General features: G+C 41.3%; 1 protein-coding gene across 2 annotated transcripts in view; it reads left to right on the plus strand.

The window, feature by feature from the left end:
- The window catches only part of arfgef2 (ADP-ribosylation factor guanine nucleotide-exchange factor 2 (brefeldin A-inhibited)), a 57,958-nt gene extending 31,379 nt beyond the window's left edge, over window positions 1–26,579 (plus strand). For both annotated transcript variants that reach the window (XM_079675983.1, XM_079675984.1), the window contains exons 20-39: window positions 751–879; window positions 1,560–1,718; window positions 2,252–2,399; window positions 2,554–2,650; window positions 2,764–2,804; window positions 2,901–3,070; window positions 3,700–3,851; window positions 4,170–4,342; window positions 6,783–6,943; window positions 7,069–7,199; window positions 7,917–8,046; window positions 8,197–8,332; window positions 8,968–9,106; window positions 9,254–9,311; window positions 9,471–9,579; window positions 12,886–13,025; window positions 13,149–13,326; window positions 21,889–22,027; window positions 22,675–22,792; window positions 25,036–26,579. In XM_079675983.1, the coding sequence (XP_079532109.1) occupies window positions 751–879; window positions 1,560–1,718; window positions 2,252–2,399; window positions 2,554–2,650; window positions 2,764–2,804; window positions 2,901–3,070; window positions 3,700–3,851; window positions 4,170–4,342; window positions 6,783–6,943; window positions 7,069–7,199; window positions 7,917–8,046; window positions 8,197–8,332; window positions 8,968–9,106; window positions 9,254–9,311; window positions 9,471–9,579; window positions 12,886–13,025; window positions 13,149–13,326; window positions 21,889–22,027; window positions 22,675–22,792; window positions 25,036–25,194 (2,667 nt within the window). In that variant the 3' untranslated portion in view covers window positions 25,195–26,579. The remainder of the gene's footprint in view (window positions 1–750; window positions 880–1,559; window positions 1,719–2,251; window positions 2,400–2,553; window positions 2,651–2,763; window positions 2,805–2,900; window positions 3,071–3,699; window positions 3,852–4,169; window positions 4,343–6,782; window positions 6,944–7,068; window positions 7,200–7,916; window positions 8,047–8,196; window positions 8,333–8,967; window positions 9,107–9,253; window positions 9,312–9,470; window positions 9,580–12,885; window positions 13,026–13,148; window positions 13,327–21,888; window positions 22,028–22,674; window positions 22,793–25,035) is intronic.
- The last annotated feature ends 400 nt before the right edge of the window (window positions 26,580–26,979 follow it).

Raw genomic sequence — 26,979 nt, forward strand, 5'->3', positions numbered from 1 at the left:
TACCCTTTTCCATTATTTTGCAACACTGGTAAAGTGGTGTCATTCCCACGACATAGTCCATTCACTTCCACGTTAACTTCCAACCGTTGCATTTTCATTTCCAACACAGCCATCTTCTGTAGAAGTTTGTGGAAGTCATCTGTAGAGAGCGGAGGCATTTTGCTACCAACTAGCTTAAGCTAAATAGCATGCAGTAGCCTACCAGGCTTTAGCTGTCGCTAGGCCACGCTACTGTAAGACTGAGGTTGTCGTAAAAATGTTGAGATATGGCTGAAAACCTCCGTCTATTTACGAAGATTAACTGTCCCAGTGATAAGTTAATGTCCAGGACCCGCTGCTCGAAGTTTTCAGAGAATAAGAATAGGAAAATCAGCATAAAAAGTAAGCAGAGGCAAGAGCAAGCAGAAAAGTGTCTGCACTGTAAGAAAGAAAGAAAGATAAGCTTTTTCTGAACTTAATCCATTATATTTATTTTGATCTAATTATTTTTTATATTTGCAAAAAAAATTCCTACATTTGTATTTAAAGTTCAAGAAAAGACCCACTGTAAAAGAGACTTGTTTAACAAATGCACGATGTTTCCAAAGTCAATAAGTAACCATGTTAAATAAGTATTGCAAGCAGCCCTACTTCACTGTAGATTCCTGACTGTAGTAAACCACATGTTTGGACAGAGCAGTGCAGATAGTAACCACAGAGGGGAAGTGTTGGCGTTGTGAAGCACCTGCTGATACTGAGTGTGTGTTGCAGCTGGCGTGGACCCCCCTGCTGGCGGCGTTCAGCGTGGGGCTGCAGGACTGTGATGACCCCGAGGTGGCCTCTCTGTGCCTGGAGGGAATCCGCTGTGCCATCAGGATCGCCTGCATCTTCAGCATGCAGGTCTGACATCTGAAAACGCATCAAGCCCTACGTTATTACTATGTATTTTCAAATGTTTCACCTAAATGTTTCAACATAATATGCCTAACAAATATGAATGAAATAAGAATATAGCCTCACAAACACACCGATTGGTTTCAAAAAGACCAAATGAATAGGATCTCTTTAGTACATGAAAAACAAAATGGTTCACAGTACCAATTGAATACAGAAACTGAAAAGTGAAGAGCATATTTCTTGTTTTTAAGGTCCCTCTCTCAACTAGAGCCCATTTTTTCCATTTCATGTCGTGTCGTGTTCCTTTGTGATGGTTAGGAGGAATTTTCTTTTATGATTTAAGATTTATTTTTTATTCAGCTGTAAATACAAATCATTTTAGCCAACATAATTATTTATTTATTTATCTGAGGACAATATTCATCTGGAACCCCAAACAAAACTGTGAAAATGTATAATAAATGTTGAATGGCTCAACCAATTGTGAATAGTGGTCCATCATCGTGCATAGGGACATGATTGTTCAATGTTAAACTTGCAAAGTATTCATGTCGTAGAGTATCTGGAGCAGGAATCCATTTTCTTTTTTAATTGTACTAAAAATGTGTTGCCAAGGTGTATGAGGGAATACAATAAGCATTACTCTGAGTTTATTCTAACCTCTCACATGATCCTGTGTGCAGCTGGAGCGGGATGCGTATGTCCAGGCTCTGGCCAGATTCACCCTGCTGACAGCCAGCTCCAGCATCACAGAGATGAAGCAGAAGAACATCGACACCATCAAGACCCTGATCACTGTGGCCCACACCGACGGGAACTACCTGGGCAACTCCTGGCACGAGGTGAGCCTCCACTTTAGTTTCCAAGAGAAACGTATTCTAAGAAATATCTTGTGTAAAGAGTTATATCATTTGCACACACACTTGCCAGTGTATTCCATTTGCTTAGATAGGGCTGCATGATTTTGAAAAACGACCTTTTTGCAATTACTCACTCCTCACAACTAGCCGACAGGTGTAGGGGATCAACAACCGCTTCATTAGCAAAAAGCCATTTCCTGCAATCTTCACCGCTATAAACAAGCCTTACCTGGTGGGCTTTATTCATTCAATACTTGATTTGTTATGATAGGAGATATATAAATGCCAATTTCTTATGGCAGATTCTTAGATGTTTGATAATTAGTGGCCCTGTTGAATTATATTCTCATCCCTCAAAGGAAATGCCTCAACCTTTAGAGCTTAATATAATAAAAGAGCTCATTTAGGAGCACTGCTTAAGATATTTGTCATGTAAACTTAGTCAGAATCATTTTTAGCTCTAACAAAATGGATGAAAAATCCAGTAGAACTAATGTTTGTTCTGTGTGTTGTAGATCTTGAGGTGCATCAGTCAGCTGGAGCTCGCCCAGTTGATCGGCACCGGGGTGAAGACGCGCTACATCTCAGGGGTGGTGCGGGACAAGGAGGCCGGCATCAAGGGTCTACCCTCCGGCACAGAGGAGTTCATGCCCCTGGGCCTGGGTGAGACACACTCTTATATCTCTTATAATCTCCTGCTTAATATGTCTCTTTCTTCAGGATCACACCTACATAGGGTTTGAATTAGATACAACAGCACACACTCTGCATTAACACCTGTATGCATTATCTTGTGTTAAATGCTTTGGTGTTCCAGGTAACCTGGTCGGCAGTCAGGACAAGAGACAGATGGCTCACATCCAGGAGTCAGTGGGAGAGACCAGTTCTCAGAGTGTGGTGGTAGCTGTGGACAGGTAAGACAAAATAGACATGAATAACATCATTAATACATGATCAATATATGTTTTTGATGATGAATGAAGGGTTCGGGACTGTACAAATACTAACACTTCTTCTGTCTTTGCAGGATCTTCACTGGATCCACCAGACTAGATGGAAATGCAATCGGTGAGTGTGGCGCACAGTATCTCTGTCTGTGTATGTTCCAAAGAAGGAAAGAAGGAGCAGTTCTTCATTGTGCGTTGCTGTTTTGAATGTTTCCAGTGGACTTTGTGCGCTGGCTCTGTGCCGTGTCCATGGACGAGCTGGCCTCAGCACACCAGCCCAGGATGTTCAGCTTGCAGAAGATCGTGGAGATCTCGTACTACAACATGAACCGCATCAGGCTGCAGTGGTCCCGAATCTGGCAGGTCATAGGAGACCACTTCAACAAGGTCAGTGTGCTAGAGGATTTACAAAGGTATGTGCTACAGTGTGTTAGTGGGGGGGGGTGCCAGGCAGCAGCAGGAGGAAGAAGACCTTTGTCCTGTATTGCCCCCTTGAGGACTTCTTACTACTACAGGTCGTTTAAGGATATTGTCATTTATTTTGATGTACTTAGATGGGACACTTTTGTCCTAAGTTTGTACGCACAAGTCACCCCTAAGAATAGGATTGCACTGAAGTGTTCCTTTACTGAGCTTGTTATTTACATAGAGTTTAATTTATTAATTCGGTAGGGTACAAAGGTCCAAACATATCCGTTTCATTAAAGGAAATTTAGATCCTACACTATATCATTATTTCATACACTCAGCGTGAATGTTAGACTTCCATTCTCCAAATGGCCGGAAACACAACTCTAAATAGAATGGAAGCTGATGTTGTTCTATTTCTGCTGAAAGAGTCCAACTGTTTGTAAATTGACTATTTAAACTTTGGGCTGAGCTGTCCTTTTAATTGAGATGATACAGTACACAAAATGACCAAATTGTCTTGTGAAGAAACATTGAATCATGATTGTTGTTAATTAGTGTTTATTGACTGATCTCTGAGCTCCCCTCCTGACTGCTGTGTCCTCCAGGTGGGCTGTAACCCCAACGAGGATGTAGCCATCTTTGCTGTGGACTCCCTGAGGCAGCTCTCCATGAAGTTCTTGGAGAAAGGAGAGCTGGCTAACTTCCGGTTCCAGAAAGACTTCCTCCGGCCTTTTGAGCACATCATGAAGAAGAACAGGTAACAAACGGTAGTATGGTGGGATGGGATCCTGAGAGACTGACATTTCTGTGTACAAAAGTCACTTTGGCATACTTCTAATCTTAAAACACAGCATGTGCACATTGGTTGTGCTTTATGCTGCTTAATAATCATTCTACAAAGTCTGTTTATAGTACAATTGTTTCCTAGTGAACACAAATGTACATCCTCTCAATTTAGCCTCCTCAATTACATTTGAAAGTGGAATGGATTCTTTATAATTATAGTGGAGTGTTGGTTGATGTTCTCAGAGAAAACACAGTATTGCTCTATATTAAGCCCCTCCCCTCCCCTCAGGTCCCCCACCATCAGAGACATGGTGATCAGGTGTGTGGCTCAGATGGTCAACTCGCAGGCGGCTAACATCCGTTCGGGATGGAAGAACATCTTCTCGGTGTTCCACCAGGCAGCCTCCGACCACGATGAGACCATCGTAGAGCTGGCCTTCCAGACCACTGGGCACATCGTCAGTGAGTACACCTACAGCTCTCTCCTCAGGGCAGCCATTTTGGCTCAGGGGATATGAAGGAAACCAGTGACGGAACGTGTGTACCGTCCCAGTGCTCAGATGAGTAGGGATGGTACCGAGCCCCGATATTAATCGGCCCTGGGGCGGAATTATTAAAGACACTGGTACCGTTAAGCTCCGACGTTAATCGCTCTTTTTATTGGTAATGGAGACATTTAAAAAATATGGTAGTATATGTGTTATTACTACATAAACATTATATTGCAGTTTTAGTTTCGCCAACTTCGCCAAATAAGACTACAAAATACGTCTATGATGTATTTTTGATCTTTCCAATCCAAACGAGAGATCTCTCTCTCTCTCCCGTCTGTGTGCAAGGGGGCGGGGCAGGGCGGTTTACACACACGCGGCTGCTACATGCATCACACACAGACACACACACATGGCAGAGATGGCGGAGAGAACGCGCTCCGAGGGGGACAATGCTCGTTGCCAAAAGTGCAATAAGAATTTAGCATGTAAGGGCGGTAACACGAGCAATTTGTTTAAACAACACATTATGTCCCGTAATGTTCCACCAGAACCTCAATCTTCCTCCAGAAGAACCGTTAGGCGTTTTGCAGCATACCTGTATGCCCCACCTGTGTTGCTCTGTACCACTGTATTTTTGCAGTAAATACTTGGACCGGTACTACTACTTTAATCGATACCGCTTATTGATCATAAGCTGTATCGATTAAAGTAGTAGTACCGTTAAAACCTTAATGATACCCATCCCTACAGATGAGAAAGATTTTGTACTGCTGAAGCTTTAAAAACATATAATACAATTAATGACAGGAAGTATTTAAAGGTGGGGTAGGTAAAACACTTTTTGTTATATTCCATGGAATGCTCTTAACATCCCGATAGCAATGAATATATGAAATGCTTTGACAATAAATACATAAAAAAATGTATCTCTGGAAGCCGTAGCGCTGTAAAAAGTACGACCAATCATGTCAGCCGGCCCGGCTAAAAATAACTGGATGGCCTACCTGCCTGTCAGCCTTCCATCTTGTGCACAAACTTATCTCGTGCCCTCATTGGTCATGTGCGCGTTCGTGTGTGTTGGAGGATGGGCTCTGTAAGGAAGTCTGAAGGAAGGGCTGTGTACTTTCAAATTCTAACGCACTCGAGCTGTTTTCTCCATTCTTACCTACCCTACCTTTAACGTACAGTGATTTTTTTTTCCTGGTCCAATCTCTTAGTCTGATAGAAACGGTTTTCTCTTATGTGTTTACGACTTAAGAAACAGGTTGATAAAAGGTTTTGCTTTGGATCTTTTGAAGTACATTAGGGTGCGTTCACACCTGCCTTGTTTAGTCCGGTTGAATCAAACCTAGGTGCGTTTAGCCGCTTGGTGTGGTTCATTTGGGTCGGTGTGAACACAATCCGAGACCTCTGAAGTGAACTAAACAACCGGACTCTGGTCCGCTAAAATAGGTGGTCTCGGAACGCTTGCTTGCGAACTCTGGAGCGGTTCATTGCTGGTGTGAACGCAGTCCGCACCAAAACATAGGAAGTGTAGTATTTACGTGTCACAAGAACGCGGATGTCTTCAAAATCTTTAGCAAAAGAGTCTTTCAAGACATCCGCGGTTGTTTAGTTAAAGAGTGAATCAGAATGAAGTGTTGAACAGTGTTGTGTAAAGTAAAAATTCTCCGTCAGCTACATAAAAGTAAGAACACCTGTCGTCGGTGAAACGCCCCTCCTTACTGCAGAACTTCTCTCGTTATGTGTTATAATGTTTTTTAACGGACGTTGTCTGATTATATAATCATATGCACGGGCCGCTAGTGTCTGTCGATCTCCAGATTAACAGCATCATGAGAATAACCTGCCGAAAGTGCCGATGCTCCATGGCGGAGGCTCCGGTAGAAATAGCCGGGATTTTCGTTTTTACCCCCTTAATGTCTGACCAATGGTTGAACAGCATTTCCCTGCACATGACTTGTGTTTAACGTTTATAGTCCGTTTGAGTTTTGCTGTGTGAACGCAAACCGAACCTTCTGAAAAATGAAACAATGTAACAAACTGTGGTCTGGTGTGCACCAGAAAAGCGGACTATTAGGTGTGAATGCACCCTAACACAGAAAAGACCTGTCTAAGACTAACCTATGGAAAAGCTGGTGAAAAAATCACACTTAATGCAGTGGTGCACTTCAGCCTTATGTGGCCATATACATATAATAACAAACATATCTTGCCAAAAAACGACCCCATTCCCTGCTGAAAGTTAAATAACTGTCTTTCTCCTGTTATTTAACTTAAATGATAAACATAAAAGAGAAAACCTATTTAGATCACCAGAATGTTTTTTCTCACTTGCCTTGCTTCCAAAAAGATCTCCTTAACCAACCGACTAATTCTTGTATTTTTCTCTTCCTCTCCTGCCTCAGTGAACACCTTCCAGCAGCACTTTGCAGCAGCTATTGATTCGTTCCAGGATGCAGTGAAGTGCCTGTCAGAGTTTGTGTGTAACGCAGCGTTCCCTGACACCAGCATGGAGGCTATCAGACTCATCCGACACTGCGCCAAATACGTGTCAGAAAGGCCACAGGTGGGAACAATGAGATTAATAACGCCAATTGTTTGACAAGATAACGGCACCTAATTAATTAGTGAATAGACCTGTGGTTTCTTAAACAGTTTTGATGTAACATTCCACCTGATGTGTCCCTGCAGGCGCTGAGGGAATACACCAGCGATGACATGAATGTTGCCCCCGGCGATCGGGTGTGGGTGCGTGGCTGGTTCCCCATCCTGTTTGAGCTGTCCTGTATCATCAACCGCTGCCAGCTGGATGTCCGGACCAGGTCAATATAAACGGCTCATTCATTTCAACGTGGGAACTGGTTTACAGGGATTTGTCCTCCAAATTTCCTCCGTGTATGATGACCTTATTAACAATGTTCAAATAAGCAGCGAGGACTAATACAGTGAAGTTGTCACTAGTAAGTTAGTCAGTTATCTTACTATACTAATACTTATTCTATCCAATACAACAATTTGACCAAAAAGCATTGAAAGTGGTTTAATAATTCGAAATCATTGAAGATAAAATAAAAACAAATGTAAAATCCTCTGCCTGGGGGGAAAAAGGTGAATTCTGAAGCCTGAGCTTACCTATGTGACATAAGGCATTAACCTATCCAAAAGCCCTGAACTGTTACACAAGTCTTTTCCTCCTCAACCTTCCTTTTCAAACATATTACAACCCTTGGATTCAGTCAGAAAGTGTTATTTTATTGCTATAAACATCCATTGTAGAGTTTACTGGGTCTGTCATTCTTAGGCCATATGATAAAAAAAATCAAATAAAGGCTTGGTTGTTTGAATATGATCAGGTTTATCGACAATTATTCAGCTTTTTTTACACTTATAAGATCAAATGAGTGGTAGTTTTAAAGTGCAAGACAGTTTGTAAAGTGTTTGGGTGAGCAGCATTGATTAAATATTGATTGATCCAGGAGGTCCCGAGTCTGTGAAGCAGCTTGACTGATGAGTGAGCCGTTTGTCTTTTTCTCTGACAGAGGTCTCACGGTCATGTTCGAGATCATGAAGAGCTACGGCCTCACCTTCGAGAAGCACTGGTGGCACGACCTCTTCAGAATCGTCTTCCGCATCTTTGACAACATGAAGCTCCCTGAGCAGCAGACAGAGGTCAGAGGTCACTCGCAGCAAGTCCCATGGTTGTTTGTGTTTTGACTACTACTTAAGGATATCCTCTGTGGTTTTACAAGGCAAAAGACAATGTAAAGAAGGGATTTTTTTTTAAAGATCTGCTTTTGTTTGTCTCCTGTTTGCCTGCAGAAAACCGAGTGGATGACGACGACCTGTAACCACGCTCTGTATGCCATCTGTGACGTGTTCACCCAGTTTTATGAGCCTCTCAGTGAAATCCTGCTGGCTGACATTTTCACACAGCTGCAGTGGTGTGTCAGGCAAGGTGAGTGTTCAAAGCATGTCCACAGAACACTCACCTGTCCACACAAAGAGCGAAACATAACACCTACTATGCTTTGCCAGATTTTTACAAACTAGGGCTGTAGAAATGTTATGTTGTTAAACTTCCATTTTATCCATTTACTTTTTTGTGTGTGTATACAATCAAAACAGAATTTTTTTTATTTTTTTTATTTTTAGATCTATTTATTAATATTCTTTTAACTTTTTTTATTACTTAGATTTGTATAACCAATGCTATTTTTATTTAATTCAATTTTTCTTTTAATATTTCCTCTTTTTTATTCAATTTATTATTATTATTAATAATTTATTTTAAAAAAGTGTTTTACCTAATATATATTGTAATTATTTCTCTATCTTAACATGAATATAGGTATCAGCCTTTGAACACATTTTGAAACAAAACAGCTAGTTGTAGTAAGATGCTATACTAACATTATTGGGATAGAGAGAGGGTCTGAAAATATGTTTCACTTGTATCATTAATATTATTGAGTTGCTACAATTTGTTTCAAAAATAAAACATTATCTATTTATTTTGTGGGGGAAATACTCAGTGAAGTTCCCAGTGTTTGTGTGAGGGGGCTTTAAGCTCCTCCTCTCCTTCCTCTGCAGACAACGAGCAGCTGGCCCGGTCGGGGACCAACTGTCTGGAGAACCTGGTGATTCTGAACGGGGAGAAGTTCAGCCCCGAGGTGTGGCAGATCACATGCGCCTGTATGCTGGAGATCTTCCAGAACACCAGCCCGCATGCGTGAGTCCTCAGTCACTTTTCTTCCAGACAATTTCATTACAAAAAAAAATCTGATATTACTCAATGTAACTAGTTCATTAAAGTAGTTGAAGGTTAGTGTGCCTCTGTGACAGAGGATTCTTGATCTGCCATTCTGTTTGCTTCCAGTTTGTTGACATGGCGACCGGCTGGGCAGGATGAGGAAACTGCAGATGGCAAGCATTTAGTAAGGAAATAAACAAATACTTACATCTCTTAACAATAAATACAGGATGTTCTACAGCAGATGCTTCATACTTGGTCTGAAATACGATTATTATATTCCGCAGTGAATCAGAAGTATGACCCTAACCTGTGAATATGGATCGTTTGTATTTGTCTCCAGGACGCTGATTTTGACAGCGTGTCCCAGAGCAGCTACGACAGAGCTCTGTCTGAGAGGGGACACAGCCAGATGTCCAGCGACGACACCTGGAAGGGCAAGTCCAGTGCTAGTGAGTACACACACACTCATACACACAACACACTCAACCTCCACCTGAATCTACAGTGGGGCAAAAAAGTATTTAGTCAGCCACCAATTGTGCAAGTTCTCCCACTTAAAAAGATGAGAGAGGCCTGTAATTTTCATCCTAGGTATACCTCAACTATGAGAGACAAAATGAGAAAAAGAAAATCCAGAAAATCACTGTCTGATTTTTAAATAATTTATTTGCAAATTATGGTGGAAAATAAGTATTTGTTCAATAACAAAAGTTCATCTCAATACTTTGTTATATACCCTTTGTTGGCAATGACAGAGGTCAATTGTTTTCTGTAAGTCTTCACAAGGTTTTCACACACTGTTGCTGGTATTTTGGCCCATTCCTCCATGCAGATCTCCTCTAGATCAGTGATGTTTTGGGGCTGTCGCTGGGCAACACAGACTTTCAACTCCCTCCAAAGATTTTCTATGGGGTTGAGATCTGGAGACTGGCTAGGCCACTCCAAGACCTTGAAATGCTTCTTACGAAGCCACTCCTTCGTTGCCCGGGCGGTGTGTTTGGGATCATTGTCATGCTGAAAGACCCAGCCACGTTTCATCTTCAATGCCCTTGCTGATGGAAGGAGGTTGTCACTCAAAATCTCACGATACATGGCCCCATTCATTCTTTCCTTTACACGGATCAGTCGTCCTGGTCCCTTTGCAGAAAAACAGTCCCAAAGCATGATGTTTCCACCCCCATGTTTCACAGTAGGTATGGTGTTCTTTGGATGCAACTCAGCATTCTTTCTCCCCCAAACACGTCTAGTTGAGTTTTTACCAAAAAGTTCTATTTTGGTTTCATCTGACCATATGACAATAACATTCTCCCAATCCTCTTCTGGATCATCTAAATGCTCTCTAGCAAACTTCAGACGGGCCTGGACTAGGGCTGGGCGATATGGTCTCTAAATTATATCGCGATATTTACTGACTATATCGCGATACACTATATATATCGCGATATTCTGAAATTTCCTCTAAAACACATACATTTTTTTAATTTAACCCCTTGATGTTTACAGTCACGCCAGTATGATGATTCTAGTAGTTCCTGCAACATATGTCTGCATTAAACCATTATTATTTATACTGTCTTCATTCGTGGTTTCTATTAAAACGATTTTAACCAACACACAAAATATATATACTTGTGTAGCCCCACATCTAGCTGCAGTCTAACGGTTTTATTAGCCTACATATATTTGCCTTCAGTAACATTAAGGAGGTTTGGGTTTTTTGTAGCCTCACAGTCTCAGTCACACAGGGTCTGCCACTAACTTAACATTGGACTGAGAAACTGTTTTATTGACAGTCAGTCGATGTGCACATCAGGCTACAATATAGAAAGAAATGTGGCTCATAATGTTGGCTAACTTACTTTCTGCTTCGTCATTCTGTACCATACGGGGGGTTCTGAGTACATCTGTGATTTTAGCACATTTCGCTGCCTCCTCCTCGCGTGCTTTTTTCTCCCTTTCCCTCTCTGCACCACCTTTCCTCCTTTTTTTCGCAGGATGGGGGTCCATCCTTCCACAATTATTAAGTCAGTTCAGTCGGTCCAGTCCACACTAATGCAAACAGCAGCGCGCTGGTCTCGTGAGAAACGGAGTGGAACAACCATCTTCATTATTCTCCTGAAATGTAAATGAGCCCAATCGCTAGTCTGACAGGTGCTTGGTTCTCACTGCGCCTCATACCGGTGCAACTTTATTTTGGACACCTGCCTGCCGCATTCATGGATGTGGCCTGCAGTCACCGCATCTGGGCGGAATTAAACACGGGCCATGTCAGCAGGCCACATCATATTATGCCAGCGTTGCGTTCACAAGACATACAAAAAAAACAAAACATGTTGTGCTAAGGTTTAAACTAGCTAACCTTTCTTTCGCTCTCCTCAAAACAAATGCCTCTCTGTCACTGTGCGTGTGTGTGTAATGTTTGTGTGCAAGTTGGGCGGGGCCTGCGTGTGTGACTGTGTCTATGAGGGAGAAAGGAAAACTCATTTTGGCCGCGGCGGGAAACTGATTTGACAACATAATACTCGATGTTCACGATGTGGTCATTCACGACATCGCATGTAGTGCAATCCACGATGTAACGTGTAAACTCGATATATCGCCCAGCCCTAGCCTGGACATGTACTGGCTTAAGCAGGGGGATACGTCTGGCACTGCAGGATTTGAGTCCCTGGCGGCGTAGTGTGTTACTGATGGTAGCCTTTGTTACTTTGGTCCCAGCTCTCTGCAGGTCATTGACTAGGTCCCCCCGTGTGGTTCTGGGATTTTTGCTCACCGTTCTTGTGATCATTTTGACCCCACGGGGTGAGATCTTGCGTGGAGCCCCAGATCGAGGGAGATTATCAGTGGTCTTGTATGTCTTGCATTTTCGAATAATTGCTCCCACAGTTGATTTCTTCACACCAAGCTGCTTACCTATTGCAGATTCAGTCTTCTCAGCCTGGTGCAGGTTTACAATTTTGTTTCTGGTGTCCTTTGACAGCTCTTTGGTCTTGGCCATAGTGGAGTTTGGAGTGTGACTGTTTGAGGTTGTGGACAGGTGTCTTTTATACTGATAACGAGTTCAAACAGGTGCCATTAATACAGTTAACAAGTGGAGGACAGAGGAGGCTCTTAAAGAAGAAGTCACAGGTCTGTGAGAGCCAGAAATCTTGTTTGTTTGTAGGTGACCAAATACTTATTTTCCACCATAATTTGCAAATAAATTCTTTAAAAATCAGACGACGTGATTTTCTGGATTTTTTTTTCTTTCTCATTTTGTCTCTCATAGTTGAGGTATACCTAGGATGAAAATTACAGGCCTCTCATCTTTTTAAGTGGGAGAACTTGCACAATTGGTGGCTGACTAAATACTTTTTTGCCCCACTGTATATTTGCAAAAAATGGAGATAAACAAAAAATATATATATAAAATGTATATCATTTGTTGCTTTGGAGTGCCATTTCAATAAATGTTAAATTAATAGATATATACATTTGCCTTTGAACTGAATAACTGACTATTAAATACACCCTGAAGTAAAAAAAAGGTAGTAAATGTGAATTTACTCACACAAAAATACCTCAAATAATAAATGTGTATTTGCATAATAAATATTTTCTTTTTTTTAATAATCTTATTTATTTAAAATTCAAATGGAATTGTATTCTGCCAGTGTAAAATCTGACCACCATTGTTGCGTTCCGTCCCTCTTCAATGTCACTTTTACCCTTAAAAACGTCAATCTTCACACCACTTGTTTTTCTTTATTCTGCAGGAGTTTCGGACCAGAAGCTGTTTGCAGGGCTGCTCATTAAATGCGTGGTGCAGCTTGAACTCATCCAGACCATAGACAATATCGTATTTTTTCCGGCAACCAGCAAAAAGGAGGACGCAGAGAACATGGCTGCTGCACAGGTAAGATAAAACCCCTATTTATGTGTTACATTTGTTTTATTTCCATTTGAGGAATGAGTTACATTTTACTGCATGAAAACTCATGTCAGTAATTCAAGTTGTCTCAAACTGTCCTCCTGTTAGCGTGATGCTCTGGAGGAGTCTGAGGCTGAGGGGGGGGAGGTGGGCTCAGAGCAGGGCATGTACCGTCACATGACCTCCGCTCACCTCTTCAAGCTGCTCGACTGTCTGCTGGAGTCGCACACCTTCGCCAAGGACTTCAACTCCAACAACGAGCAGAGGACAGCACTGTGGAGGGCAGGTAAACACAAACACCTCCACCATGGTTCAGAAACAAGTCTGCGCTATGAGAGCATCTGTCTGTTGTGAGACTACCTTTAAATACAGTGGGGCAAAAAAGTATTTAGTCAGCCACCAATTGTGCAAGTTCTCCCACTTAAAAAGATCAGAGAGGTCTGTAATTTTCATCCTAGATATACCTCAACTATGAGAGACAAATGAGAAAAAAAAAGCCAGGAAATCACATTGTAGGATTTTTTTTTTGAATTAATTGGTAAATTCCTCGGTAAAATAAGTATTTGGTCACCTACAAACAAACAAGATTTCTGGCTCTTACAGACCTGTAACTTCTTCTTTAAGAGCCTCCTCTGTCCTCCACTCGTTAACTGTATTAATGGCACCTGTTTGAACTCATTATCAGTATAAAAGACACCTTTCCACAACCTCAAACAGTCACACTCCAAACTCCACTATGGCCAAGACCAAAGAGCTGTCAAAGGACACCAGAAACAAAATTGTAGACCTGCACCAGGCTGAGAAGACTGAATCTGCAATAGGTAAGCAGCTTGGTGTGAAGAAATCAACTGTGGGAGCAATTATTAGAAAATGGAAGACATACAAGACCACTGATAATCTCCCTCGATCTGGGGCTCCACGCAAGATCTCACCCCGTGGGGTCAAAATGATCACAAGAACGGTGAGCAAAAATCCCAGAACCACACGGGGGGACCTAGTCAATGACCTGCAGAGAGCTGGGACCAAAGTAACAAAGGCTACCATCAGTAACACACTACGCCGCCAGGGACTCAAATCCTGCAGTGCCAGACGTGTCCCCCTGCTTAAGCCAGTACATGTCCAGGCCCGTCTGAAGTTTGCTAGAGAGCATTTAGATGATCCAGAAGAGGATTGGGAGAATGTCATTGTCATATGGTCAGATGAAACCAAAATAGAACTTTTTGGTAAAAACTCAACTAGACGTGTTTGGAGGAGAAAGAATGCTGAGTTGCATCCAAAGAACACCATACCTACTGTGAAACATGGGGTTGGAAACATCATGCTTTGGGACTGTTTTTCTGCAAAGGCACCAGGGCGACTGATCCGTGTCAAGGAAAGAATGAATGGGGCCATGTATCATGAGAAATTGAGTGACAACCTCCTTCAATCAGCCAGGGCATTAAAGGCCATGTAATGCATCTAACACAGGTGTTTTTTAACATGTAGTTTAGATATCACCAGAATAAAAATAAATAAAAATGTTTAAAGTTTCGTCATAATTAAATGACATATACGTTAAAAACCGATGTTGGTTCCGAAGTTCTCCGAGTACGCCCCCGATCACTCCCGAACGAGCGGTGACGTCACACGTGGCAAACATTGCCATTTGATCAAATCAGTCCAAATGGCAAGCAACGCGATAACTTCAGACAGCGACAGCGACAGCGATCATTCAAGCTCAGATTCAGTGGGTTATCTGGATTCAGTTACAGAAGTAGAGAGTGAACCAGCTAGCCTTTCACTTCAAGGCATTTTGCCTTATAAGTACGAGCCTCCTGCCCAGCAATCGAACAACGAGGCAGAAACTTGTGAAAGAGAAGCGGATTCCGCAGCCGGCGAGACTCGAGTCGGCAATACTGAATGGTAAATTCTGTTTTATTTAGTTTGACCTGCACTAAATGTCGATCTTAATTTGTCATCTGTTCCTCACACGTCCGGCAGATATTGTTTTGTTTTTTAATGTTATGTACAATATTCAGGTGTACATGTCAATGCTGTGAAAGCATGCCCACTGCAGATGAATGTGTATGCTGCAGAGAGATCTGGCAGGTGATGGAACAAATAGACAGTTTGCAACCTACTCACTAGATAGCAGAGTCCTGCATCGGGTCGGGTATCCGCGGGTACCCGACGGGTGACCCGCAAAAAAGGTGATTTGCGGGTGGTATTTTTTCAAACGCTTTTTTCCGGGTTCACTTCTGGGTAAAACAAAGATGATGCGGGTCCGGTTGCGGGTGTTGCATAATAAATATATTTAAACAATAATAATTTAGTTTAATGTTTAAATCCTCAGACCTCTCCTCAGCGGTACCGAGCATAATCATAACCTCTGCAGTGCATCTATCTGCTGCTGAGCGCACCACATTCTGAATGGCTGAGGTGAAGCTCTCTATAGCGGAGAATACAGCATTTTCAATAACTCTTCCTCAAGAGCAAAATCCAACGTCTGGGAGGCTTTTGGTGTCATCCTAGATGGAGAAAATAAACAACATCCCAGGCTTTTTGAGCCAAATATGCAACTGCGTGTGTTAATAATTGCACGTTGTCACTGCTTATATATATGCGGGTTCGGGTCGGGTTGCGGATCATGTGCCGGCGGGTCGGGTCGGGTTGCGGGACTAATTGGCAATATGTGCGGGTAGCGGGGCGGGTTCGGTAGGCCTACTGCACGTCACGGGTGCGGGGCGGGAGCGGGTCTTGAAAATCAGACCCGTGCAGGACTCTGCCAGATAGAAGACACCGACGAGAAACCAAGGTGCATTATTAGCCACCCAGGCTTTAGAGAAGGCTGTCTCAGTGTTTGGACACTGAAAATAGCGTATCTTCAATACAAACAACAACACAGAGCAGTTGATGGCCCACTACACCAGTAAGTAAATATTGATTGACCCAACTGCCTATTGCAGCTTTGCTTTCATATAATACTTTTAGTCGCTACAGATATGGTACACTTTTAAAGATACCATTAAACTCTTTCAGTCAAAAACAGCTTGGCTTTTATTTTTTCTGTGTATGCAAGTTCAATGTATGCTTGAGAAAAGAAACAACTACACATGTGAGGAAATATATAAGAGGTCTATGATTCTGTCAAGCAGTCATGTATAACCTCATATTTATTTTGTACAAGTAAAATACAAATATCATGTTATAAGCCAATTTGTAACCATTGCTACATAATAGTACTACATAACATTTTATTTTTCTCCAAATATATTTATAATCTGTATACTTTTTTTTCATTAGGAAGTATCGATATACAGCTTATCGACAGTTTGTACGTTGGTGCTGGGGTGTAGGCCTACTCGGCCCAAAAATCAGAGTCCCGCTGCATGTGCTGTAACCGAGATACGGAAGACTTACCCTGAGCCGGGAGGCCGCTATCAGGGATTTCAATGGCCAAATCTGTAATTTGACATAAGTCATGCAGCTGAACTGGTTAAAATGGTTTCGCATGATGTAAATAATTTACAAAGTACATCATTTACAATATTATTTTTCCAAAGAAACATGTAAATATAACAACATTTTCCAAATCACAAATTTGTAAGATTGTATTAATTTACTGTTTGATAAATAAAAAAGGGTTCTTTTGTTAATTTTTCACTTGTAACATTTGATCTTTATTGCAGTGTACATTAGTCTATTTTGGTATATGTGCGAGCCCACAAATAATTAAAAGTGGTAAAAATAATAAAGATATTCAGACGTAATTCATTTTTGGCCTTACTTATTTCACTTCAACTTTTATATATTTCAGTCACTAAGTTCACTGTACTCTGGTGACATTTAGCTCAAGCTGGCATAACACCTGTAGTAACTTAATTCTGACCCGAGTTTTGTGCACAATCTTCCAGCACCCATGATCAATGTTTATAGCAATCAGGAAACATTCACAGCTCACAAGTACACATCGCTTCCCCATCATGAATTGTTAGATAAAAAAAGTTTAGCGAGGTCCGGTTACACATATGTTGAGCGAAAATAGCGGAAGGATACAAGACAAACAATCCAGACGAGGCTGGTGTTTGCCACGTGTGACGTCACACAGCTGGGTTAATGGCTGGCAAGCTTTTCGCTACCGGAGCGGAATAACACGGGAAAGTGGCACACATTTCATGTTATTTGGGGGGTATTTATGGAAAGAATCATTGATGTTGATATGTCAAATGAAACAGTGGAAAGTGATGAAGCGATTTATTAACACAGAATAACTTTTATTTTGGACATTACATGGACTTTAAAGATGAAACGTGGCTGGGTCTTTCAGCATGACAATGATCCCAAACACACCGCACGGGCAACGAAGGAGTGGCTTCGTAAGAAGCATTTCAAGGTCCTCGAGTGGCCTAGCCAGTCTCCAGATCTCAACCCCATAGAAAATCTTTGGAGGGAGTTGAAAGTCTGTGTTGCCCAGCAACAGCCCCAAAACATCACTGCTCTAGAGGAGATCTGCATGGAGGAATGGGCCAAAGATACCAGCAACAGTGTGTGAAAACCTGGTGAAGACTTACAGAAAACGTTTGACCTCTGTCATTGCCAACAAAGGGTATATAACAAAGTATTGAGATGAACTTTTGTTATTGACCAAATACTTATTTTCCACCATAATTTGCAAATAAATTATTTAAAAATCAGACAATGTGATTTTCTGGATTTTTTTTCTCATTTTGTCTCTCATAGTTGAGGTATACCTAGGATGAAAATTACAGGCCTCTCATCTTTTTAAGTGGGAGAACTTGCACAATTGGTGGCTGACTAAATACTTTTTTGCCCCACTGTATATGCCGTGAGCTGATTATCGAGCCTTCATTGTAACAGTCGCGGGTACACTGTATTTGCGTGGTGAGTGTTGCAGTAGAAAATTCAACTGTAGCGCCCGGTACATTAACGGAGCGTCCACACAGCAGCGTGCGTTTACGCTTGGTGGTGGGCGTGTCTGAAGCTTGGGGAGTCAACGCGACCAACAACCAATCACATGAATCTCCCGCCCCCGACATACAAAGCAAAAAACATTCCATGCTAGCTATATATACTGTCTATGCCTGCTAGCTGTCCATTCAATGTTATAACGAGGTACACTGGATATAAACTCCCCAAACAGGCGAAAACCTACCAGTTTCACCCACTATCTCTGCCACCTCCCTCCATGCCTGGCTCCTCCGGTTTGTATCCCGGTAGATGAACAGAGACTGATCATATAGCACCGGGTGATTCTACTACCGCAATGATTATTTTCTCCTCTATTTTATGGAACATAGAAATGACCTGCGGTATGGCTCTCGCAGCATACACGCGGTTTGATTTGCTAGCAGTTGTACTGGCAGATTTTCGTAAACGGGATTTGATTGGCTGACGCTTCCGTCGAAGCTTCAAAAGTTGAACATGGTTCAACTTTTGACGTGAGCAACGCGTAGCTACGCTCCCCACAATGCAGTTCGGCGAAGCGTGACGTCACCCCATTCAAAGTGAATGGGCCGAAGCGTTGAAGCTTCAACGCACGCCGCTGTGTGGACGGGCCGTATGGGAAACCCTAAATGTTTGAGCACCCTCTATGAAACGTCAAGCTACCCCACAGCACCCCCAAAAGAAATCTCTGGCGCTGCCACTGTGCCTGACTATTTGTGTTGGGGGGGCCTGACTTTTTTTTTTCTCCAAAGGGGGGCCCTGACAGAAAAAGTTTGAGAACCACTGCTGGAGTTTCACTGCGGCTGTCAGCTGTTTACTCCTGTCATTCAAACAGGACGCGCTGGAGAGGGGGCGGGGCTTATATCCATATAAATACTGTGGTGGAAACCAACTACGACAACATTAACCTATTTTACCGTGATTTAATTGTAATACACGTTTCAAAATGATGCCGAAGTAACTACATACTGATAACGGTTAGTAAAAACCAAGCTGTCTAGACACGATTTAGACAGTATTGCACTTCATTTATTGTCTTGGTTGATTCTGTTGGCTTATATTTTATTTTATCAATAAGGTATATATATTGTTTTTCCCTTTTGAAAAAGATGTTCAGTTAGTCTTTGATTGCACTTCAAGTCTAAAGTTTACATTTTAATTGTTTGGTTCTGATTTTTCCTCATTGATGTTTTATGTTTTACTTAGTTATGTTTTACTCTCCTTTTCATGTTTATTGATGTTACATCACTGCTAGTGCTACCTGAAACAGAAAGTGAATTTTTATACTGAGAAACTGCCTTGAATATTTTTATTTTATTTAGCAAGAGAGTGCACTTTACTTGGTGAAGAAACCAGTGTTAACGTTTGTTGTGTAGGGTGTAGGCCTACCTACTTGAACACTGAGGAAGCCATATCAAAATTCCTGTTGAATTGTTCATTCAGGGATTCATTGCAGAATTAAAACCAGCTTGAAATGGTATTTTGGTCTTTTACTCCTTTTTATTTTAGTTTTTGTTACCTTGTAGGTATGGTTGTACTGTTAAGTAACTTGAAAAATAACCATAATAACTGACATGAAAAAATATCGTGATAAATATCGTCTATCGTGATACTGCTTGAAAAATATCGTGATATTATCTTTTTCAATATCGCCCACCCGTACTTCATTCTGCTTCACTCTTTAACTAAACAACCGCGGATGTCTTGAAAGACTCTTTCGCTAAAGATTTTTGAAGACATCCGCGTTCTTGTGACACGTCAATACTACGCTTCCTATGTTTTGGTGCGGACTACGTCACACCAGCAATGAACCGCTCCAGAGTTCGCAAGCAAGCGTTCCGAGACCACCTATTTTAGCGGACCAGAGTCCGGTTGTTTAGTTCACTTCAGAGGTCTCGGACTGTGTTCACACCAACCCAAATGAACCGCACCAAGCGGCTAAACGCACCAGGGTTCAATTCAACCGGACTATAAAAGGCTGGTGCGAACGATTCAGTTCAAATGAAAAGTCTGCTTCACAAACGCTCAGAAAGAAACTGTGTTATTGCCTGGATGGAACCTGAACATTTTTCATATTGGATTACCTCAGCGCTGAGATAATATTTTCTTTGTGTGAGGAGTATTCAGGCTGTTCTAATATGTCTACATTTGTAGGAATGTAATTGAACACTGAAAGTATCCTTAATGTCTTTAATCTAACTAGAAACCTTGTTGTCCCTTCCTCTGTTGTTTTTGAAGATGAAGAGATGACAAATTCCGAAGTGGAGAAAGAAATCTTTAATTTATCCCAAAGCAGTGAAATGTACAATGTGACAGCAAAGACGACACTGCAGAAAAATAAAAGGAAAAATACGATTACTAGAGTAACTAATAGGGGTGTAACGGTATACGTACCCGTACTGAAATTATTCGGTACGGGCCTTTCGGTTTGGTACACGTGTGTACCGAAGTATACCGAACGAATATAACGTTAAACGTAAAAAATTGAGAACGTGAACAACTTCTTGGAAGTAATCTCAGGTGCTGCGTCGCAGCATTCAGAGTAATTTGCTCACATTGGGTTCAACGCGTCATAGAGCGAGCAAGTCATTTCATGCTATGAGAGCTGGTCAGAAGGATGCGTTCAAATTTAGTCAGTAATTTGAGGAACTGTCGAAATGGCGAACGCAGATAAAGTCGAGCTTGAAAATCCTCCAGCATCATTGAAGTCTCCGGTTTGGGAACATTTTGGTTTCGCAGTTACGTACAAGGATGACGGACAAAGACAGGTGGACCGAACCAAAGCTGTTTGTCGGCATTGTTCAACTAAAATTGGTTACGCGGCTGACAATACATTAAACTTGCACACTCATTTGAAAAGGCATCACCCGAACGTGAATATCACCAGTACCAAAAGAAAAAAGACTGAAGTGCAAACCCAGCTCCCGCTAGCATTTAAGCCTCCACCACTCGCAAAAAGTTCAGACCGAGCCAAAGCTATTACAAACGCCAAATATCCTTATGTTGCCATGTTAGCAAAGCGCTACCTGGCTGTATCTGCTAACTCTGTCCCTAGCGAGAGGGTGTTCTCCACAGCAGGAGACATTGTTAGTGCAAGCAGATCTGCCCTTTCGACAAGCAAGTTAATTTTTCTTTAAAAAAACATGAAAATACAATGACAAGCAAGTCGTAATGTCAAACGGGCTGCTTCGGTACTAGTACAGGTCAAATACAGATTATTTCAGTTCATCAAAATGCTGCACCTTAATGTTTATTTTATTATATTTTGTATTTATTTGAATGGATATTCACAGTTTAATAATAATGAAAAAACTAATAGTTTATGTTTTGTGAGTACTAGTACAGTAAAGTTCAAATACAGATTATTTCAGTTCATCGAAATGCTGCACCTTAATATTTATTTTATTATATTTTGTATTTATTTGAGTGAATACATTATTCACAGTTGAATAATAATAATAAAAAATATGTTATGTTCTGTGATAATTTTTTCTGCTGTACCGAAAACGTACCGACCCGAACTGTGACCTAAAAACCGAGGTACGTACCGAACTGAAATGTTTGTGAACCGTTACACCCCTAGTAACTAATGAAATAAAGAGGCAATCACCAGTAAAGCGAAATCAAATAAGTAGCATCATTATAAAAAAGTAAGCAGTAGCAGCAAGTAACAGCATTAATGGATTGTAAAAAGTGTATAACATACACCACAATCTCTCAAAGCACAGTCATCTGTCTCTATTGGAGACAGTAGGGTTACAGAAAGGACATGAGAGGATGTCGAGGGGTATGAACAGAATCAAACCAGGGACATGCAAAGCCTCTGCTGCTGCTGCTGCTGCTGCTGCTGCTGCTGCTGCTGTTTCTGTGTTTCTTCCCAATGACTGCCTCTCTCTGCCCTCAGGCTTTAAAGGGAAGTCCAAGCCCAACCTGTTGAAGCAGGAGACGAGCAGCCTGGCCTGCAGCCTGAGGATCCTGTTCAAAATGTACTCTGACCGTCAGCTGCAGGACTCGTGGCCTGACATCCAGACACGCCTGCTGCTGTGAGTGCCAAAGGGTTTTGTTCACAATAAGAAAACCAAAGCATAGTTTTTTCTATTGCATGGTTGAACTTTCGATAAATAAGCACAAACTATGTATCACAGAAGTGTAGCCATGTTTGTTGCTCTGAGCTGCGTAAACTGTTTTGACACATGGCTCATACCTCATCATATATTTATGAAGTGTACTCTCTGTGTGTGTGTTCAGCCTGGTACAGATCACCTTGTGTTTTTCGCAGAGCAGCTGCACTTGACTCATGTATACACTCATGTGGGCTGCTGATCATTAAATAACTGGTGTTGGTGCTTTAGTTTCAAGATGTGTAGCCTAGACCGGCTCTACTCGAATAACAATAGTATACAAAACATAATATTTTCTTGATGATAATTGTGTGTGTGTGTGTGTGTGTGTGTGTGTGTGTGTGTGTGTGTGTGTGTGTGTGTGTGTGTGTGTGTGTGTGTGTGTGTGTGTGTGTGTGTGTGTGTGTGTGTGTGTGTGTGTGTGTGTGTGTGTGTGTGTGTGTGTGTGTGTGTGTGTGTGTGTGTGTGTGTGTGTGTGTGTGTGTGTGTGTGTGTGTGTGTGTGTGTGTGTGTGTGTGTGTGTGTGTGTGTGTGTGTGTGTGTGTGTGTGTGTGTGTGTGTGTGTGTAGGGTGTGCAGTGAAGCTCTGGCGTACTTCATCAGTCTGACCTCAGAGAGCCACAGAGAGGCCTGGAACAGTCTGCTGATGCTGCTGCTCACCAGGACACTACGGCTGCCTGACGCCAAGGCAGGGCCACACACACACACACACACATACTTTCAGCTATATTTACATTGGAGCTTTGGGTCATGAAATCTCAACTAGTATCATACATTTTGAATAAGCCTGGGTCATAAATATAATGGAAAGTTGATCAAATACAAGATTATTGACTTGCGTGCCCCTTGTGGACAACATTTGTAGTGTTTGCATAAGCAGCATTGCGACTTGCAGTACAGAAGTTTACCTTGCTAGTGCCTGCATTTATTTTGCAACCTATTAATATATTTCTGGTTCAAACCAACTGTTTGCAGGATCTATGGCAATGAGGTATTAGAGCAATTCCCTATGTAAGGTTATTACTATTATGTGACAATGCTAAAAAAAGAAACATTGTGTTTAAGCCCCGAATGTAAATTAATATATTGACGTCAAACCATAAATTAAATTGACATATTACACACCAATCTAGGAGTAAAAGGGCAAAGTCAGTTCACAAATACTGCTTTTCTCTCCATCTGTTTTATAAGTGTCCATAACAGTTTTTATACTTTTCTTGGCTCTTCATTCTTGATCCTGCCCACTGGGTCGACGGTGCAGCCGGTTTATGTATTAGCTTGCATTTATAATGTACAGCAAACCAAAGCACAAGAGCAGTGCTCAAAAGAGAGAGGGAGGGGGGGCACCAAAACAATATTTGCACCGGGGCCATTCACAACCTTGTTACGCCACTTATTTCACATCTCTTGGATGGTAAACAAAGTTATGAGCTCTCACCTATGACTCATGCACACTCAATTTGACAGCTGACTCACTGATGAGTCACAGCAGCACATGACTCAGGGTTTCTTTCCCAAACTATTGCAGATTTTAGTTAAAAAACAACCCAGCATGCAACTTAAAGCTGTAGGAAGTATTGGCGCCAGGCAGCCAGTTTTAGAGGAAAATGCTAACACCACACTAACCACTGCATCAACAAAAAATAAAACATTATTGTTAAAGTGGACTGGATGGCACCAGCCTGTTAAAACAAATCTTTAAATTGTGTGTATTTGCCCAAATGCTATTTCGTAATTCCCTGGCCTCAGAAACACAACATTTTAACGCCCTGCTGTAAACTCTTTGGCCCCCGAGCTCCTCCCACACAGAGCAGCCGCCCTTCCTTTCTCTGTCCTGGAAATATTTCCAAAGACACTGGCTACATCTTTGGCAAATACTTTTGTCGGCTGAGATTAAAAGTACAGTTCAGCCCAATCAAATACATATTTGCCCTCTTTATGAATAGATGAAAACATAAATAACAATAAGCTAACTAAAATAAAAGTAATAAAAGACATAATTGAGATATATGAAATGGGACACCGAGATAAACTATCCAAAACTTTACAGACACTAAACATAAAGTATTTACCATATATATATATATATATATATATATATATATGGTAAATAATAACTCACACGTGTTGAGTTGGAGAGAATAATGTTTTATACGGAGGCATTTCCAAGCTAAAACCAAATGGGCCCTATTGTTCTTTTTGGGGTTTTCCTTTTCCTTTAATGTGTTCTTATATATTTTTAAGCATGTAAATGGTCTGCTAAATTCCCAAACTTCCTCCTGTGGGAGTTTCTCTCCCACACTCACATGAATACTACTGTGTAACATATGTTTACAGATATATTTATGAAGTACAAGACAAGCTCAAGTTTCATTTGTGGGCCGCATTCCATTATACTTTTTTAATTTGCTGAGAGCCGATCCAAAATCGCCCTTGGGCCGACTTTTTGGAACATTAAAGCATGGAACATGTCCCAGTAGAGGCACAGAATACAAATGTGAACCTGGGAATGAGCCTTATAGGGCCCCATTAACCAAATAGCCATAAAAAGATCTAGCACTATCTGCGAAATGGTCCAAAAACATTCATTTCATCATACTGGACGGATTAAAATAGGTAAGATACAATAAACACAGATATATTAAAAAGGGAAAATAATTGTAAACATTAAATGCATTTCAGAGTAAAGTAACTTGTTTGGTTATAGTGCTATTTATTATTAAGGGTGTTTAAGACCTTTAAATCCACAGACCTGGTTGTACGCAGTTTCATGTAGGAACTATTTTCTTTCTACCAAACAACACCTGTTGGCTTGTTAGCACAGGTCTGCTGTCTGAGTAGATGCAGGCCTCCTTCTGCATATTTGGTGTTGATAGTTGAGCAGAAAAGACAATTGTAAATATTTTTGTATCTGACTTTCTCCTTTTCCAGTTCAAGCCCCATGCTTCCTGCTACTACCCCCACCTGTGTGAGATGATGCAGTTCGACCTGATCCCCGAGCTGCGGGCCGTCCTCAGGCGCTTCTTCCTGCGCATCGGCTCCGTCTTCCACATTGCCGCTCCCGAGGGGGCCCGAATTCCCATATCCTAGAATGAGTGGGTGCAGGATCGGGTGGAGAAATCAAAAGGACATTTGTAGGTTGACACAAAAGAGACTGGAACAGACCACAGAGGAGGAAGAGTAGAACGACTGCAGCTTTTCTGTCTCTGTTCAGCTTCTCTACTGCACTCCGCTTGTAGGAAAGTCTTCACCCTGTCCTCCTCCTGTCTTTTTCTTGGGGATGAACAGCACTGTGACCAGCGCTCTCTGCTGACCGTCATTCATCGTCCCCCTGACTCATCTCAATGACAAGAAGAACTGTAAACAGATAATTTATTGATATTGAACCCGATTTTGTTGGTTTGTTTTTCTGTTTGTTTTTTTTTTAACAAAAGAGGTCTTTACGCCGACGATACCATTGAATTAGATGAACCTTACATTTGCGATTTTTGGCCACCTGTGCCTGTTTGAAAACGATGACACCGTCAAGTGTCGCCCTTATTGTGAGTTTGGTGATCTAATGAAAATATGTTGTAATATCTGAACCCTCATGTGTCGATGCTCATCCCAAAGCATTGTTTGTCACTTTAATGTTTGTGTTCCTGTTATTCGGTACCGGGCTGTTGACTGAAACTCTGAGCTGCAGGTGAGAAGAATCTGTATCTCTTCCAACACTATCAAAGATCCCAAGCGGCTTCATTTGAGACGTCTCCGTGACACAACCGTCCTCTCGTCTTTAAAATTCCATATCAATGAGATTTTTCATATTTATTTTACTCTCTTGCTTTCTGATTATTATTCAGGTTGGTTTACAATGAAAGGTTGATTGCAGTCATACATTCCTTTTTTGTGTTGACACTGAAGGACTTAACACAGAGTCAGCTCTTCCTGGCTTTTCAATATCAGCTGGCTCATAAAATCCTCCACTTATCCATCATTCGGCCCTATGAGGGGAAACGGTGGTTGTCCATTTCCCACACTCTTTTTGCACACCTGTTGCCGACAGTTTGCTCATGTATTAATGCCTTCCGGTGTATCATCTAGCTCTGGATGTTTGGAGCGCCCGTCAGTCTTGTGTCACATTCAGCAGTAGAGTTCCGGGACGGAGCAGAACCAAATGTTGCATCTACAGAGAAAGAGGAATCTCTGGATCCTTTGTAGTTTATTCCATGCCTTTTTTTTTTAAAAGAAGGATGTATGTAATTATTTAAAGTGCATTTAAATATTTTTTGAGAAGCATTCCTTCCCTTGCAACTATGGATGTCTACTTTTCTTCCCTAAAGCTAGGGAATATATAAATATATATATATATATATATATATACAGTACATGAAAAAAGCAGACTGTAAAGTTTTCAATGTAAGATACATAGAAATGAAAGTGCTATACGGTTCTATACATAATATTGTGATGTAATCAATAAACCTGAATTCTGATCCACTTGTGTGCCTTTTGATTAAGTTTATGAAGCTTTAATCCTCAAATATGTTTGACTTGAGTTAATGGTTAATTAATTAACATTAATAAAGGGTGCACTCAAGGTTTTCCAGTTCCAGGGCTTCTGTAAAATAGAAACGTAAATAAAGTAAAAATAAAGAGGCAAGTGTAAATGACAAAGTTCACTTTAAAATGTTAAGATTTTGCACACACATGATTTGCTTTCTTTTATTGGGAAGTAATTGTTGATATGGATTATTTCATTTTGTTCAGAAATCTTTTTTCGTTCATTTTTAATTGTGGTGAGATGACAAGACAAAATCTGCTCAATAATTCAGTGTTTAAAGGTAATTGTAATTATGGGAAAATATCACATCAATACAAAGAGATTGAATAACT

This window comes from Notothenia rossii, assembly GCF_949606895.1.
Source record: "Notothenia rossii genome assembly, chromosome: 4".
Lineage (NCBI taxonomy): Eukaryota > Metazoa > Chordata > Actinopteri > Perciformes > Nototheniidae > Notothenia > Notothenia rossii.